The 15,898-nt window shown below is 46.8% G+C and overlaps 3 protein-coding genes across 6 annotated transcripts in view; 2 read left to right on the top strand and 1 right to left on the bottom strand.

Annotated features, from left to right (window-relative positions):
- Positions 1 to 15,898, top strand: part of TTC7A (tetratricopeptide repeat domain 7A) — a 317,709-nt gene that overhangs the window by 95,514 nt on the left and 206,297 nt on the right. For all 3 annotated transcript variants that reach the window (XM_089529137.1, XM_089529136.1, XM_089529135.1), the window contains exon 12: positions 15,281 to 15,398. In XM_089529137.1, coding sequence (XP_089385263.1) covers positions 15,281 to 15,398 — 118 coding nt within the window. The remainder of the gene's footprint in view (positions 1 to 15,280; positions 15,399 to 15,898) is intronic.
- Positions 1,302 to 2,470, top strand: LOC149310526 (uncharacterized). 2 transcript variants are annotated; one of them, XM_089528305.1, is made up of 4 exons: positions 1,302 to 1,704; positions 1,813 to 1,968; positions 2,081 to 2,215; positions 2,334 to 2,470. In XM_089528305.1, exons 1-4 carry the CDS (start codon positions 1,347 to 1,349, stop codon positions 2,468 to 2,470), a joined length of 786 nt encoding a protein of 261 aa, XP_089384431.1. In that variant the 5' UTR covers positions 1,302 to 1,346. The 2 variants fall into 2 exon arrangements, with proteins under 2 accessions (XP_089384431.1, XP_089384430.1); XM_089528304.1 differs by having other exon boundaries at positions 1,302 to 1,968.
- On the bottom strand, positions 2,622 to 11,146 carry LOC149310525 (uncharacterized). The gene is made up of 4 exons (XM_089528344.1): positions 11,111 to 11,146; positions 4,479 to 4,848; positions 4,122 to 4,367; positions 2,622 to 3,782 (listed from the first exon to the last, which is right to left on the bottom strand). Exons 1-4 carry the CDS (start codon positions 11,144 to 11,146, stop codon positions 2,986 to 2,988), a joined length of 1,449 nt encoding a protein of 482 aa, XP_089384470.1. The 3' UTR covers positions 2,622 to 2,985.

The raw sequence follows: 15,898 nt of genomic DNA, 5'->3' as shown, positions 1-15,898 counted from the left end.
GCACGTGAGGTAGGGACAGCCACACCACCTTCCCTTTAATCTTTGGCAGCCCTGTGGTATTCTGTGTCAAGTGTCACCCCCTCACTGTACATTTGCTGTTCTTGCTATGGTGCAATTGCGCACGTGTAAAAGAGTTGTCATCTCAATTCCTCTGTTTCTCTCCCTTCCTTTCCCCCACAGATTATGGATGCCTTTGGTCGCCGCGGCTTTCCACAAGTGGTTGGCCTCATGGACGGGTGCCACTGCCTGATCATACCACCCTTGGGGCTGAGGAATGCCTATGTCAACAGAAGGGGCTCCTATTCTGTCATCCTGCAAGGGACATGTGACCACACAGGAAGGTTCGTGGACGTGGAGCTCGGGTGGCATGGGTCAGCACACGATGCCAGGGTGGCACGGAATTCTCTCATCTACGAGGCCATGGAGGCTGGCATCTATGTGCAAGGGAACCCCAGCATCAACATCAGAGGCCAGCAGATCGGGCCCCTGATACTGGCTGACTCTGCCTACCCCATTCGGAAATGGCTCATGACACCCTTTAAGACCCCCCGCACTCCCAGACAGAAGATCTTCAACAAGAAGTTGAATCGCGTCAGGGGGGCCGTGGAAAGATCGTTTGGCAGATTGAAGGCGAGATGGCGCTGTCTCACTGCCCCACTCCTGGTGGCAGAGGAGAACGTGGTGCCCATCCTGGTATCATGTGTCATTCTGCACAACATCTGTGAGACCAAGGGCAGGGTCCTGGATGAGGGCATGCGATATAGGCGCCGTTTTGTGCTGCCCGCCCCGGCACCAATCACAAGGGATGAAGAGAATGCCAAGAAGTTAGCAGGGGAGGCTGTGAGGGATGCCCTGGCAGATTTTTTCCTGACAAGGAGAATCTGAAGGATGGCTCCTGTGCCATCATCTGTGATGTCAGAGTGCATTGTACTGTAATAGCATAAGCACATGAATAAATGTATCCCATTATCCACAGTTTGAGTCTGCCTCTCATTCCTGATCTGTGCTGTGGGCATGTTTTGCCACGTGCCTGAGGGGGACACACACAAACACACACACACAAAAGGTCTCCTGGCGCCTGTTTTCCTGGGTGAAAAAGATACATCAGCTCCAACTGCCAATTGCCCCTTTGACAATGTATCAATCTCCCTCAAATTCAAGCTTTCCTAATGGCCCATTTGAATGTATCAATGGGGTACTCAGAGGGCATCTATTGGGGGAAAGATTCAAACTGCTCCTCTGAAAGCTTTCATTGGCCTAGGACCACCTTGGCCTAACGGCCCAGAGCCACAGATGCCCATATATACCCGTGCGCAACTGTGAAAGACCCCAGGACGGCGATCAACATGGCAGAGCCACGCAGGAGGGTCCCGGTCCGAATCGCCTACTGGACCGATGAAGAGGTCGGGATCCTCCTGGACTCCCTGATGCCACAGGCAGCCGCGAGGAGGGTGATGGCCAGCACCAACAAGCCCAACCGGGGGCATTTCCTCGAGGCATCTCGTGCCCTCCGAAACCGAGGGTTTCAAAGAACGCTGCACCAATGTAGAGTTAAATTTAAAACTCTGAAGGCAGCGTTCTTCGAAACCCTTGAGGATTTCGGAGAGGCGCCCCCGGTTGACAGGCAGCCACCATTCTTCTCGCGGCTGAAGGACCTGTGGATCAGGGGAGATCGGCCCAGACCGGAAGATCGCCGTCCTCCAGGTAAGCCAGAGCTCTTGCCATGCCCTGTCCTCCCCTCCTTGACCCTTCCCTTGCCCTCTTCTCCTTCCTGCATGGTGCCAATGCCATCCCTCCTCTTCCCTTCTGCAGGCGTGCGGCCGAGGCGGAGGCGGAGGGAGGGAGGGCACCCTGCCAGGTCGCCCTCTCCACCATCCTCGGGGGACGAGGATGTCCCCGAGGGTGGGCCACAGCCAGGACCAGCTGCTGTGGCCCCTCCGCAGCCAGAGCAGGCTCCTCTGGCGGAAGGTAGGTCCCCAGGGTGAGGGGTGGGGGTTGCCTGCCTGCAGCCCCCACGACACTTGTGCCCTTATCTGCCATGCCAGCATGGTAACTTGGGCCTTTCCTTCCCCTTTTGCAGGGCTTCATGTCCTTGCTGCTGCCGCCGTCGCGCAGGAAGAGGAGCCTGGGCCGAGCCGCCGCCTGCCAGGACAGCCAGGGCACTTGGCCCTCGATGCCAGTGCCCTGGATCGTGTCCTCCAAGCCCGGCAGCAAGGTAAGTGTAGTGGTGAACCCAGGGAAGGGAGTGGGGGCACCCAGAAACCCTGCCTGTGGGAGTGGGTGATGGGCTCCACAGGCTGATCCTAACCATCCTCTTTCTTTTCCCCCCACAGAGAACCGGACGGAGAGGAGGTTCGCTGCTCTCGAAGCAAAGGTGGACAAGCTGGCAGAGAAAGTCTCCTCCATGGAGGAGACTCTCCAGGAACTCCTCCGCCGGCTGCCCGCCCCACCGCCTCCTCCCCCTCCCTGAAGCGGCTTCCCTTCCCTGCCCCCTCTGCCATCCCCCCTTCACCACCCCCCTTCACCCTCCCCCTTCCTTTTGTATATATGTACATAGTGAAAACAATTTATTGTTATTGTGAATAAAAAAGTTTATTTTTTAAAAAAATTTGTGTGGTTCATTATGCGCAACTGCGGCGGTGTGGCTGTGAGTGTGAATGAGATAGCTTAGGCGCAACTGTGCAGTCTAAAGCTAAGCAGGAGTGGTGTGAGGTAGCAATCTCCAAACTCTGTCCTCCCAGGCATTTGGACTTCATGTCCCAGAATCCCAGACCACAGGGCAAGGTGGCTGGGGATTCTGGGAGATGAAGTCCAAACGCCTGGGAGGACAGAGTTTGGAGATTGCTGGTTTGGGGACCAGTGAGCCAGGCATGGTGGGAGGAGAGAACAGGAAGGGTAGACTAGAGTAGATAGGGCTGGGAGGGAACACATGCCCTGGGAGGCGAAATGATGTCTTTATGGGACATCATGGGACCTAGTGCCTTTTCAGTGCTCCCTGCCCCTTGATCCCAGGCCCAGGCCCCCTCTAGTTGCCCTTTGCCTTTGGGGGCGGGGTGTGGGCGGTGGGACTGCCACTGACTGACTGAAGAGGCTGGAGGATGGGCCAGCCAGAGGCTGCTGAGCCGGTTCCACCTCCATGGCAACTGCCTGCTCCTCAGCTGGAGGGACTGCTCTTGCTGGGGGCTCCTGTGGCCCTACTTCTTCCTCCACGACCCTGGGGACAGCAGCCCTGCCTCTTCCACCTCTTGCTGGGGGCTCCTGCTGCTCAACCCCTTCCTCCACGACCCTGGGGACAGCAGCCCTGCCTCTTCCACCCTGCTCCCTACGTACCCTTCTGCGTCTCGGGCCACCCTGCCCTCCCCTCATGACCTCCAGCATTTGCCCCATCAGAACAGTCTGCGCTTCCATGCTGGTGTTGAGTCGCCTCTGCTCCTGGACTGTGGTCTCATGATGTTGGTCTGACCTCTCTAGTGCTGTCTCCTGGTTCTGAACGCCCCTCAGTTGAACTTCCAGTGCCCTTTCCATGAGCTCCCTGCGGGACTGTCTGCTCCTCTCCCTTTCATCACAGGCCCGCTGCCCCTGCTGCATCAGTGCTGTCATTTTCTCTTCTGAGCAAACCTTGAGCACATCCACAGCTGCCACAGTTCTAGTAGCTGCTGACGGACGGACCCTTTTCTTCTTGGTGGCAAGGCGCTCCTCTGCTGACATGGCAGCTATGGGATTAGCTGCAGGAGGTTCTCCTTCTCCTTCTTCTTCTTGTTCTGCTTCAGTTCGTCCTCCTACTATGGGACATACAAGCAGAGAGTCATAGAAGCCTACAGTTAGCAGAGACCCTGAGGTTCATCTAGACCAACCCCATTCTGCCATGCAGGAACTCTCACTCAAAGCTGTGGCAAAGGGTGGAGCTTCAAACTAAGGGCGTTGGGAAAGGACAGATTTACATGCAAGGGAGGGGTGCCTTAGGAATGTGGGACACATGCAGGACATGACCATGCCAGGGACACTCACAATCCTACTTGCACAGCAACCTTGCAAACATACCAGCACAGTAAGCAGTGAATGAGACATGCCACAATTGCGCAGTTGAGCCATGCATTTATAAACAAAAATATAAGGTTTACCTTGCATACTCTCTTCGGCCTCACTGCCATCGCTGGCGGGTGCACTGGCCCGAGAGAGAGGTGAACGGTCACGGTAGCTGCTGGTCGTGGAAGAGGATCCAGCACGAGATGGTGGTCTCCTTCTGGAGCTCCCAGCCTCAGCAGACATTCGTCTGAGCACGGCACGGGGGTCCAGAAATCTCTGGCTGCTGGAGGAATCACCTGAGTCGGGGTGTTCCTCCTCCTCCTCCTCCTCCTGCTCCTCACCTATATGACAAGGGACAAGGGTCATCTCTGGCCTGTGCCTACCCTGGGGCCACATCTTCCCCTTGTCCCATTCCCCCCTGCCTTCCCCCCAGGGGCCCTGGCACATCTTACCCTGACGAGGCATCAAAAGGTCTTGGGCACATTCAAGCTCCGGGGTCTGCTCCTGCTCCTCCTCCACCACCACAGGCTCGGCTCTGGCTGGCTGGCCCGCCGGGACCCTCACGCGCTCCCCACTGGTGGCTAGTCTGTGGGGTCTGATGCTTCCATCACTTTTGATGAAAGCATGCAGCTCCTTGTAAAAGGGCGGGGGGGCGCCCTTTGTAGTACCTTTAGCCAGGGCATCTCTGTATTGTTTGTATTGAGATTTCAGCGACTTGCATTTTCGGCGACACTCCTCCAAGGTTCTGTTGTGGCCCTTGACTTTCATGGCTTCTTCCACTTCTCGATATGTGTCAGCATTCAGGTAAGACTGCTCCAGTTTCTGCAAAATGTTTGGCTGGGACCATATAGCTATCAGGTCAGCCGTCTCAGTATGAGACCAAGACGTCCCCCTGCCTTTTTTCGGGGTGCTGGTGGATGGCTGTGCCATCCTGCCTGGGGGCAAAGGGGAGCCGCCGCACAGCTGTGCCAGGAGCAGCTGAACTGTGCCCGTTCCCAGGTGAAAATGGCGCAGGAATGTGTGTAGGGGGTCACTTTAAATTCCAAACTTTCCCTTATCACTTTCTACAACCAAAACATCCGCCGGCAAAACTTACAACTTCCCGCGGTTCTAGCAACGCATGCGCACAAGTGGCTCTAGGGTTAGGGTTACGAGGCTTAAAATGCGCCGCAGCTGTGCCGCAGCTTCCACAGCTGCATGGCAGCGGACGTTGCAATTTAAGCTTGACTGCAAACCACGCATGTCCCGGACCCCGACCCATTATGCGACGCAGCTGACACGGAGCTTTTAAACCGGCAACTTATATTTGCGGCGTAGCAATTCTGACGTATCGGTGCAGGGGCTTACAGACGGAGATGCGCACGGACGCCGCAAATCAAAAAGAAGCGGAAAAAAGCAGCACCTTTTTAATGCCGCTTCTTCCCGCTTGAGGCGTGCGGGGGGCGTGTTCATGACGGCATTCAGGGAAAGCCCGTCTGAAGGCTCTACCTTCATGACGTCATGAGTACATCCCTTTTTGCCCGTCTGTATCCCGCCAGAATATATTTAAAATGAAGCTCACTTGATTGCCATTACTCATCCACAGTTCCACATTCTTCAGTCAACAAAATGCAATCCCCCTGCCTTGGGAGACCTGCATTCCTAAATATGATAATGACAGCAATCATATACACTCAAATTGTCCAATAATAACATTAGAATGAGATCATTGTCAGTGGAAGTTCAGCAAGATATATATATATATATATATATATATCCTTTCAGTAATATTATGCAAAAAGCAGGGAGTGACCAAGTATCTGGTCTAGCCCTCTAACAGAAAATTAAGAACTGTTCAGTTATGAAAGTATCAAGCCATTCATTTTTCAGGAAGCTCGATTGTGTGACTTATTCTATGTATTTTCAGAAAGCTATAAATATATTGTTAGTTTTGGAATAAATTTAGAAATGTAATTGCCAGTTAGCTACAAGAGAGAGATAGGAAGGGAGGGAAGGGGAGAGAGAAAGAGCCAGAACATCACATATAAATGAATAAACTCAAGATGTATGTTCTTTTTCCTGTCTGCTTTGGTGTTTCATTACAGCTGGGCTACCTCATTGTTTTTGAATCTATTTATTCTATTTAAAAAAAAGCAACTTTGCCTTTTAAAAAACCTCATTATTTTAATAATTACATGTTTGAAAAAGTGGGAAGCAGGTTCTCTTGCTAGTTAATAAAGTTGCCATTTGATTTACCTTCCTGCCTTTGTGCATGGAATCGTGGAGCTCTTTAGCAGGTGGAATGAATATTAATTGGGCTCAGCAAAGAGATGCAGAAGAGACAGTAAGCCCCTGGTGAGTCTAGTGAAATAAATTCCTATAGGAAAGCCATCCTAAAATAAAACAAACAAACAGGAACCATGTCAGACTGGGCAGGGCAATAGACAATTTTGATTATGAGAAAAGTAGTGTATTTTTCTCTCCTTCTGATGCTAAAGTAGGGTAAAAAAGAAGTGAGGCTTTTGGGAGTTCGGTTAGGATTAGTTTCATGTTTTTGTGGGACTCCAGGGAAAATAATTTCTTTACAACAATAGTTCCTACTGCCAAGGAAAGTTAAATACAGGCAATAATCAGTTACCTTTTCCAACCGGATGGTTACAAGAGCCCTGGCATTACTACAGGGGCCTTTTGGACAATTTCTCTATGGTTGTTAACCACAGAGGAGGTGACGGTAGCTACCTTTCCTAAGTATGCTCGTGGCTGTTGAGTGGCATGACACCACATTTTTAGATGAATCAGTCATTTGCATGGAAGTAGCATACCTTTCCTTCATCTGCAGCCCTACAAGGCAATCAGGCAGCTCTGTAGAGGTTATGGGAGTGTAACTCCCAACATCCATTGTCTCATCTGGGTAGGGCTTTTGTAATTTCTAGTCCAGCAGCATCTGAAGGGCCACATGAGTCCCACCCTGTAAAAAAGAAAGATGGGGAAACGAGAAAGAGGATTGGAAGTTGAGAACAGTATTCCTTCCAGCCATATGGATTGGCCAAGATTTTATCTGATGCAGAAGGGTGCAGAGTTCAGTCTTGCAGGGTCTCTTTTGTTTCTCACTTATGCCAACTCTAAGGCGAACCGAACCTATCATGGCATTTTCTTGGCAAGATTTGTTCAGAGGGAGTTTGGCTTCTTCAGAGGCTGAGGGCAGCTTGCCCAAGGTCACCCAGTGGGTTTCCATGGCTGAGCAGGCATTTGAACCCTGGTCTCCAGACTTGTAGGTGAACAACATTCAAACCACTGCACCATGCTAGTTCCTCTGTAAGTATCTACCCGTCCCTTCACATCTTCTTTGGTGGTCCTGCGCTGAATTCCCTTGCCAAATTGTGTGAACTGGGGTGGTAACCAGAGAGAGGGCCTTTCTGGTGGTAGTACCCTAGTTATGAAACAGCCTTCCTACATAATTTTGTCTAATGCCGTCTATGATCCTTTTGGTGCTAGGTCAAAACATTTTATTCATCCAGGTATTTTAAGGGACTATGTTTGATCATCTAGGATTCTCCTTTCAACTATCAATTTTTTTTCATTAGGTTTTAATTTTTAACAGATTTTCTTTCAGTTTTCTTCTTCTTGGCTTTATGTTTTATTTTAGCCTTTTATTTGCTTTGTGAGCCACCTGGATTACTTGTGTGACAAAGTGGCTAAATAAAGCAAATATATCATTACAACTGTTGTGATTATTATGATTATTAGTAATTGTATCAGATCATAGTTGGGAAGGTGCCTTGAAATAGATATTCAAATGTGCATTCCATTGAAAGGAATGCTGTGTCTAGAGAGATGGTGCTGAGAATTACAAGTAAATTCTGACGCACCTTTGGATGTGGATCTGATTTATAACTGCAGTTCCTGATCTAACAAGTGATACGTGTATGGAAACCTGGTTCCAGCATGCAGCTCTTGTTAGCTAGATTACAGTCAGAGAGAATAATTTATGACAGCATGGAAAATTGTCTGAAAATTGGACACAGGATGCCTCAGAACCAAAAATAAAATAAAATCTTACTGAGTCCTAGCAATGCTTGCATAAGCACAGAGAGTAATGCAGATTCTGACATTCACCAGATGTTCATAGCAGGTCTTCTTAATTTGAATTAGGAGAAGATGGGGGGGGGGATCCTCTTCTTTGTTTGTTTCAGTGCTTTCTTAATTTCATCAAAACAAAAAAACAAAAGAATCACAGTTTTTTTTTTAAAGGAAAGTTTGAATCTTTTAATGATGGTAGAGTAGAGATTCTCAGTCTCTGAGCCACAAGATGTTTTGGACTTCATCTTCCAGAGTCCCTTAGAATTGGCCGTTCTGTCCGGTTCTTCTGAGCTTTGAAGTCCCAAACATCTGGAGGGCTAAAGGTTGGAAACTACTGGACTAGATTGATGTTTCTGTTGTGTTGTTGTTTTTGTGTGTCTTCAAATCTTTTCTGACTTATGACGATCCTAAAGCAACCCTGTCAAGGAGTTTTCTTGGCAATATTTGTTCAGAGGAGGTTTGAAATTGCCTTACCCTGAGTCTGAAAGAGTGTGACTTGCCCAAAGTCACACAGTGGGTTTCATGGCTGAGCTGGGAATTGACCCCTGATCTCTAGAGTCATAGTCCAGCACTCAAACCACTACGCCATCCTGTCTATTGACATTTCTATCCATCATTATTCTGGTACCTCAGAGATTCTGCAATAAACTGCCTTTAGCTTTGGAGTTTAATTTTACCACCCTGTTTCCTTTTCCTTCTCTTTTCTCCAGTTCTGAGAGGCATTTGGTTTCTTTAAAAATCTAGATATTTTCTCCCTCCCCACTTGTTCCATGCCATCAAGGTAGTTGCCCCCAGCGATGCTAAACTGCAGTTGGTAAATGATCTTGGTTGTTGTTGCCATTGCTGCTGCTGCTGTTTTAAATCTAGAGGGTATAATTTAACATGTGTGGCTTTGGATTCTGGAAGGAGTTGGAGAGGGGGAGGAAAACAAAAAGAAGCGACATGCCAAGATGTGCCCGTTGAATACTAGCTGGGTGGCAGCTTGCCAGGGGATAGCTGCACCTGCTGTTCCCTACTCTCTTGTCAGCATGCCCATGGGCTTGGCTCAAATATGCATTCCAAAACCTGCTGTAAAATAACATGGTTAGCTAGAAATGGCCTCCCTCTGTTTCAGGGGAAACAGTTCTCAAGGGTTTAGACTGTGAACAAAATGTACAGTTTTCTCCAATGATGATGGCAGTGCTGAGAGGGGAAAAGCCCAGATTATTATATTTTATGGTGGATGAACACAGCTTGTTGGCACTTCTTGCTGAGTGTTATTTGTGTGAACATCCTTTGACTCGGGAGAGGTTTGACAACTTCTCCTCATTCTCTCTGACAGCTAAGGAGCCCTTGTAGTCAGCAATTCTTTTAAAGTAGCTGGAGGCTTCTTCGTCACCCTGAAATTTTCTTCTGGTGTAATGGCCTAGAACCTAGGCATCACCCTTTGTGCCAGTCACCCTGGTCTTTTAATGTCACCATTGATTGCGATGAAAGCAGAAATGGGGGAAGGAGAGCTAGGCTTATACAGTCAGCCCTCTGTATCCATGGATTTTTTATCCATGGATTCAAACATCTACAGCTTGCAAATATTTTTTAAAATATATAAATTACAATAAGCAAACCTTGATTTTGCCACTTTATGATTCTATATGACACCATTTTAATATTCCATTGTATTTAATAGGACTTGAGCATCCACAGATTTTGTTATCCACGGGGGTTCTGGAACCAAACCTCAGAGGATACCAAAGACCCACTGTATTCAGTAATTTCTTACCAGCATTTGGTCACCTCTATAGTCATTTCCTCATCCAGATGCTACTCCCTTTTTATATCTGGGGAAGGCTGGTTAATTTAGCTTGAAGCATCAACATCAGGCAGCAGTTGCACCCATAGTAGCCCCATAGCTGTTCATCCTGGGCCCCCTGACCATTTCTCTCTCTCTTTTGGAAGACAGAAATACCTGTGACATCCAACTTGATCCTCCGGTACTGATGTGAGTTGCTATCCAGTTGCCAGGCTTAAAGCAGATTCAATCAATCGACTTGTCTTTTGAATGTGAAATAGGGTATGCATAAGCAATTTTGTGTTCTGCTTCAGGTAGCATAAAATGTTGGACCAGCCCTGCACCTTAGGTAGGATGGCAAGAAGAAATCAAAGTCAGCTCTTTTCCCCCCAGACGTGATCATTTTAATTTACGAGTTGCAGTTGTTGTTTTTGAATGGCAACATTCTCCCATTCTCCTAGAGCCAGCATGGTGAAGTGCTTTGAGCATTGGACTAGAACTGTGCAGATCAGGGTTCAAATCCCAACTCAGCCATGGAAACGTACTTGGGCAAGTCATCTTCTCTCAGCCTCAGGGGAGAGGAATAGCAAGTCCCTTCTGGATACATCTTGCCAAGGAAACCCTGTGATAAGTTTACTTTGGGGTCACCATAAGTTAGAAACAACTTGAAGGCACACAACAAGAACAATCTACTTGCAACAATACAATCTCTGGAGAGCTTAATCACTTGCTACTGCTGGTTGTAGAAAAAGGTCCAACATCCCTGCTGTTATCATAATCATCATCATCATTGTCATTATCATCAACACCACCAACACCCATCTATCCATCTTCCTCCTCTACACATTACAGCTGGCAGGGCTGGGGCTAAGGGAACAATAGGTTGCCTATAGCAAAGACAGGCAACTACAATGGGTTTAGGGTGCTGCTTTCTGCCCCTGAGATCTTCTGCCTCTTAAGTCTGCCAAAAATCCCCCCTACACCCCAAGCCAGATATAGCCATAGGTCAGTGACTACTTCTAAAAAAGGTGGGTTTCTTGCATTTGAAATAGTGCTGCGGAGGGTGAAAGGAAATATATTTAAAAGTGGATTGCTATCGATGGCATTTTGCCCTTTTGGAGTGAGCTGGATAAATGACAGCGAGGGATTAGGGGCTATAAAAACAGTCATGGAGGGCCTTAGGGACATATTTTGCCCACCTCTGGTTTAAGATGATTTGCCCAAGGTGAGTTAATGCCTGTGAAGAGAAAGGCTCACCTCATGTGGCTGACAGTCCAGGGCTGAAGAACCCATAGCCCTAGACGTTGAGGTATTGTCACTATCTCTTTCAACTAACCAGGCTAATTGGGGCTGATGGGAACTGCAAAACTGAGGGGCTGCAGCTTCTCTAGCCCTGTGCTGTCTGAGCTCAGATGGTATGAAAAGTGGATCAAACAAAATTTGTGGAAGTTTAGGTCTGTTTGCTACCGATAGAGTTTGGAGACATTACCATTTGGGGACTATGAAGAAGTAACCCAAAGAATGCTGCATGGAGGGGGTGATTCTGGGTGTTACCCCAAAAATAATTCTCCCAAAATCAGTATACCAGTTACTATGGAGTAAAATAGCAGCTGCTGTAGTCATGCTTGCTTTGTGGGCTTCTGGTTAACCACCATGGAAGAAAACATGTTGAACTAGATGGGCATTTAGTCAGAGCCAGCTGAGTGTTTTTTCTCCTCTACTAGGGATAGGGAAGCTGGGACTCTATAGATGTAGTTGAACTTCATCAAACCAATTATAGCGCAATGGTTCCATTTTAATTCACATGGCAACATGCTGTGGAGTCCTGGGATTTGAAGTTTAGGGAGGAGTGTTTAGGATTCTCAGCCTGAGAGTTCTAGTGCCAAACTACAAGCCCCAGGATTCCATAGGATGTAGCCATGGCAATAAAAGTGGAATCATAGTACACGACTAAAACAGATTTGTGGGAAAGATCCCACAGTTCCATCAGCCTGAGATTGGATAGCTGATGGTTAGAGATGCAGGAATTGTCATCCAGGAAAATCTGGAAGACTGAAGTTAACCTATCCCTTCTTTATGTCTCTCCATCTTTTGCTTACCATTTATTGCTGCCAGTCTGCTATCATGCGTTAACCCTAGTCTTAGTTTATTATTATTTACTTCATTTTACCCCACACTTCTTTCATGGAGCTCACAACAGCCCTGTGAGATTGGGTATTAGTTGGCTCACACTGCCATGCCTATGACCTGCCACTTTGTCTCTCTATTCAGACCACTGTTCCACTGATGATACATTATCCACTGGCAGTGTATAGCACACTGATTTTATCTGTGACGGATGGGCCACTAGGGACCATCATCTTTTGTCATTGACTCTTCTGGCTAAAACAAGAGGGAGTTGCTGTATAATAACATCTGAAAGGCCATAGGTTGCCCACCTCTACATTACAGATTTGTATTAGTGGATAATGTTAAATTTGGCAGCATTATTTCTTTTTTAAATAAAGAGAAAAACAAACTCTTTGTTCATAACCATAATGCAAAACAAGCACTGTAGAAGGTTAGTGTTTTTATTTTAATTGGTTGGCAAGAATATTTCTGGCAGCTAGAATTATTTTTAACCTTTGCGGTGTGAAGGAGATAACCAAACTGCTGAGTTATTGACATGGCTGGGCATGAAGAATGGCTTTTCATCAGGTCCTTAAATATTTGTGTCCAATCTGGTTGCGTTCCAAGTTAGAAACCATTAAAGAAAACTTGAGCCTCTCGTCAAAGCCTTCAAGATTCAGGAACTTTCCAATAACGTTAAGCTTTGCTGCCTGGCTCTTAACCCAAAGCTGACACTGCTGATTATTGCTGACGAGACCTGCAACCTATCCTGTGAGCTAATGAGGCATATACTTGCAGACTCTCAAATATGTCCTGCATTTCCTATCTGCAGTAACTCTTCTAACTTTAGAACACAGGTGGAAAAGAAAGGTAGCTGCAGCCTTAGAAACCAGAGCTCAAACCCCCTTGGGAGGCAAATCTACAGCTCAAAGCCCTTTGCTCTGCCGTGCCAATTCCTTTCTGTGTTTGATCATTTTCTTTCTTTTCACCTTGTTTCCCTCTATTTTCCAGTGCTTTTCTTTTTTAGCATAGAGCCATGCCACTTTTAAAAGCAATGCATAACTTGTTTGTGGTGAGAAGCATGTGAAGCAGTAGCGATGCAATTTGCTTTTTATATTAGTAGCATAGAATCATAGAATCATAGAGTTGGAAGAGACCGCATGGGCCATCCAGTCCAACCCCCTGCCGTGCAGGAAATCCAATCAAAGCATCCCCAATCCCCATCTAGCCTCTGCTTAAAGACCTCCAAGGAAGGAGACTCCACTACACTCTGAGGGAGTGTGTTCCACTGTTGAACAAGGCAGGTTTCCAGACCTTTCACCATTTTAGTAGCCCTCCTTTGGACACGCTTCAGTTTCTCAATGTCCTTTTTGAATTGTGGTGCCCAGAACTGGACACAATATTCCAGGTGGGGCCTGACCAGAGCAGAATACAGTGGCACTATTACTTCTCTTGATCTAGACACTATACTTTTATTGATGCAGCCTAAAATTACATTGGCCTTTTTAGCTGCCGCATCGCACTGTTGACTCATATTCAACTTGTGGTCTACTTGGACTCCCAGATCCCTTTCACGTGTAGTTTCATTCAGCCAGGTGTCCCCCATCCTATATCTGTGCATTTCATTTTTCTGCCCTAACTGCAGTACCTTACATTTCTCTGTGTTGAATTTCATTTTGTTAGCTTTGGTCCAGCTTTCTAGTCTATTCAGATCATTTTGAATGTTGATCCTGTCCTCTGGAGTATTAGCTATTCCTCCTAATTTGGTGTCATCTGCAAATTTGATAAGTATGCTCCCAATTCTGTCATCCAGGTCATTGATAAAGATGTTGAATAACACTGGGCCCAGGACAGAGCCCTGTGGGACCCCACTGGTCACTTCTCTCCAAGGCTGAAAAAGAGCCATTGTTGAGCACCCTTTGGGTTTGGCCGGTCAACCAATTACAAATCTATGTAACAGTTACTTTGTCTAGCCCACATTTTACAAGCTTGTTTGCAAGAATGTCATGGGAAACCTTGTCAAAGGCCTTACTGAAATCAAGATATACTATATCCACAGCATTCCCTTCATCTACCAAGCTGGTAATTTTATCAAAGATAGAGATCAGATTTGTCTGACATGACTTGTTTCTCTGAAACCCATGTTGACTTTTTGTGATTATGGCATTGCCTTCTAGATGTTCACAGACTCTCTGTTTAATGATCTGCTCTAGAATCTTTCCTGGTATTGATGTCAGACTAACTGGACGATAATTGTTGGGATCCTCTTTTTTTCCCTTTGTGAAGATGGGATCAACATTTGCCCTCCTCCAGTCTGCTGGGACTTCTCTTATTTTCCAGGAGTTTTCAAAGATTATTGCCAATGGCTCCGATATTACATTTGCCTGTTCTTTTAATACCCTGGAAGGATATTAAAAGAAGGAGGAAGAGAAGCTGCCACCTACTTGCTGAGTGGCTTTTGACATGGCAATTGAGCAGGTGATTGCATTGATGAGCCACAGCAGTCATTGGTGACACATTGACAGTGATAGTGAAGAGGGACTCCACCGAGGATAATTTGTTGAGACTCTTTTGTCTCCCACCCAGAAGAACTAAGAACCTTGAGCATACAGAATGTATTTGTTTTACCACTAAACAATAATCTCTTCTTATTAAAGGTAAAGGTTTCCCCTTGACAAGTTTGTCTAGTTGTGTCTGACTGCAGGGAGCGGTGCTCATCTCCGTTACTAAGCCGAGGAAGCCAGTGTTGTCAAAGACAACTCTGTGATCATGTGGCTAACATGACTGCACAAAACGCTGTTACCTTCCTGAAGTGGAACCTATTTATATACTTGCACTTTTACATGCTTGTGAACTGCTAGGCTGGCAGAAGCTGGGACTAGTGACTGGAGCCCACTCCATCACGTGGCACTTGGGCTTTGAACTGCTAACGTGCCAAGCTTGTGGTTGTCGGAGTCAGCGTCTTAACTGTTAAGCTACTGCGTCGCTCTTCCTGTAACACGCCGACAATTAGTGGTTAGGCTTTTGGGGTGAGCTGGAGACATGTACCTCTTGATAGAAATGAAACACCAATGGTCACTTCCACTTTGTAACTTGGAGCTTGGAAATGTTACTTTTAGGACTGCAGCTCCTGGAATCCCCCAGCTAGCAGATCACAGGTTCTGGGAGCTGTAGTCCATTAAAAAAGTAACTTTTCTAATCTCTGATTATTTTCTTCCTAAATGGACAATACCCTGTTGTGAGCGTCAAGGAGAAAGATTCTATTTGCATAGTGCCTTTCCAGTAATGTTTCTCTTTCTCATTGATTTGTCGGTACAGCTGGAGGAAGCAGAGCATTTTGCCAAGATGGTGATTGACCTTGGAGAAGAAGCTGGGGAGTTCCTAGCTAAGGGCTACTTGGCCTTGGGCCTGACATACAGCCTTCAAGCCACTGATGGTAATGTGGTTTTTATTTATTTATTTATTTATTTTGGGTTTTTTTCCAAAAGTGATCCCACACAGTTTAATATCATGAAGTCCTTGAAAAGTAACATTTTAGAAACAAATGTAAATAGCTTAGAGTTTGACAAAAATACCATTTTAGACTACAACTATATGTCATAGGGTTTTCTTAGTCAAGGGATACTCAGATATGTTTTTGCCAGTTCCTTTCTCTAAAATATAGCCTACAGCAGCAGGTATTCCTTGATGATCTCCCATTTAAGTACTGACTAGGGCTGTCCCTGCTTAGTTTCCAAGATCAGATGGGATCTGGTCTCTTTAGGATACGGGGGTCTCGCTAAAACAGCAGAAGAATGTTTTTTTAAATAAAAAAAGCTTCTCAAGAGGCTCCCAAAATAGATGAGTTGATGCCCTTTCCCTGATTCCCTCCCCCCCGGGAGCAGTTATTGAAAGATATACTGCAAATGGCCATGGAGGCTCTTTAGCTGTGGGTAA

The sequence above is a fragment of the Sceloporus occidentalis genome, unplaced genomic scaffold, assembly GCF_023333645.1.
Source record: "Sceloporus occidentalis isolate IW3139 unplaced genomic scaffold, rSceOcc1.0.p SCAF_6, whole genome shotgun sequence".
Taxonomy (NCBI): domain Eukaryota; kingdom Metazoa; phylum Chordata; class Lepidosauria; order Squamata; family Phrynosomatidae; genus Sceloporus; species Sceloporus occidentalis.
This window is presented reverse-complemented; position numbering and strand designations above follow the sequence as displayed.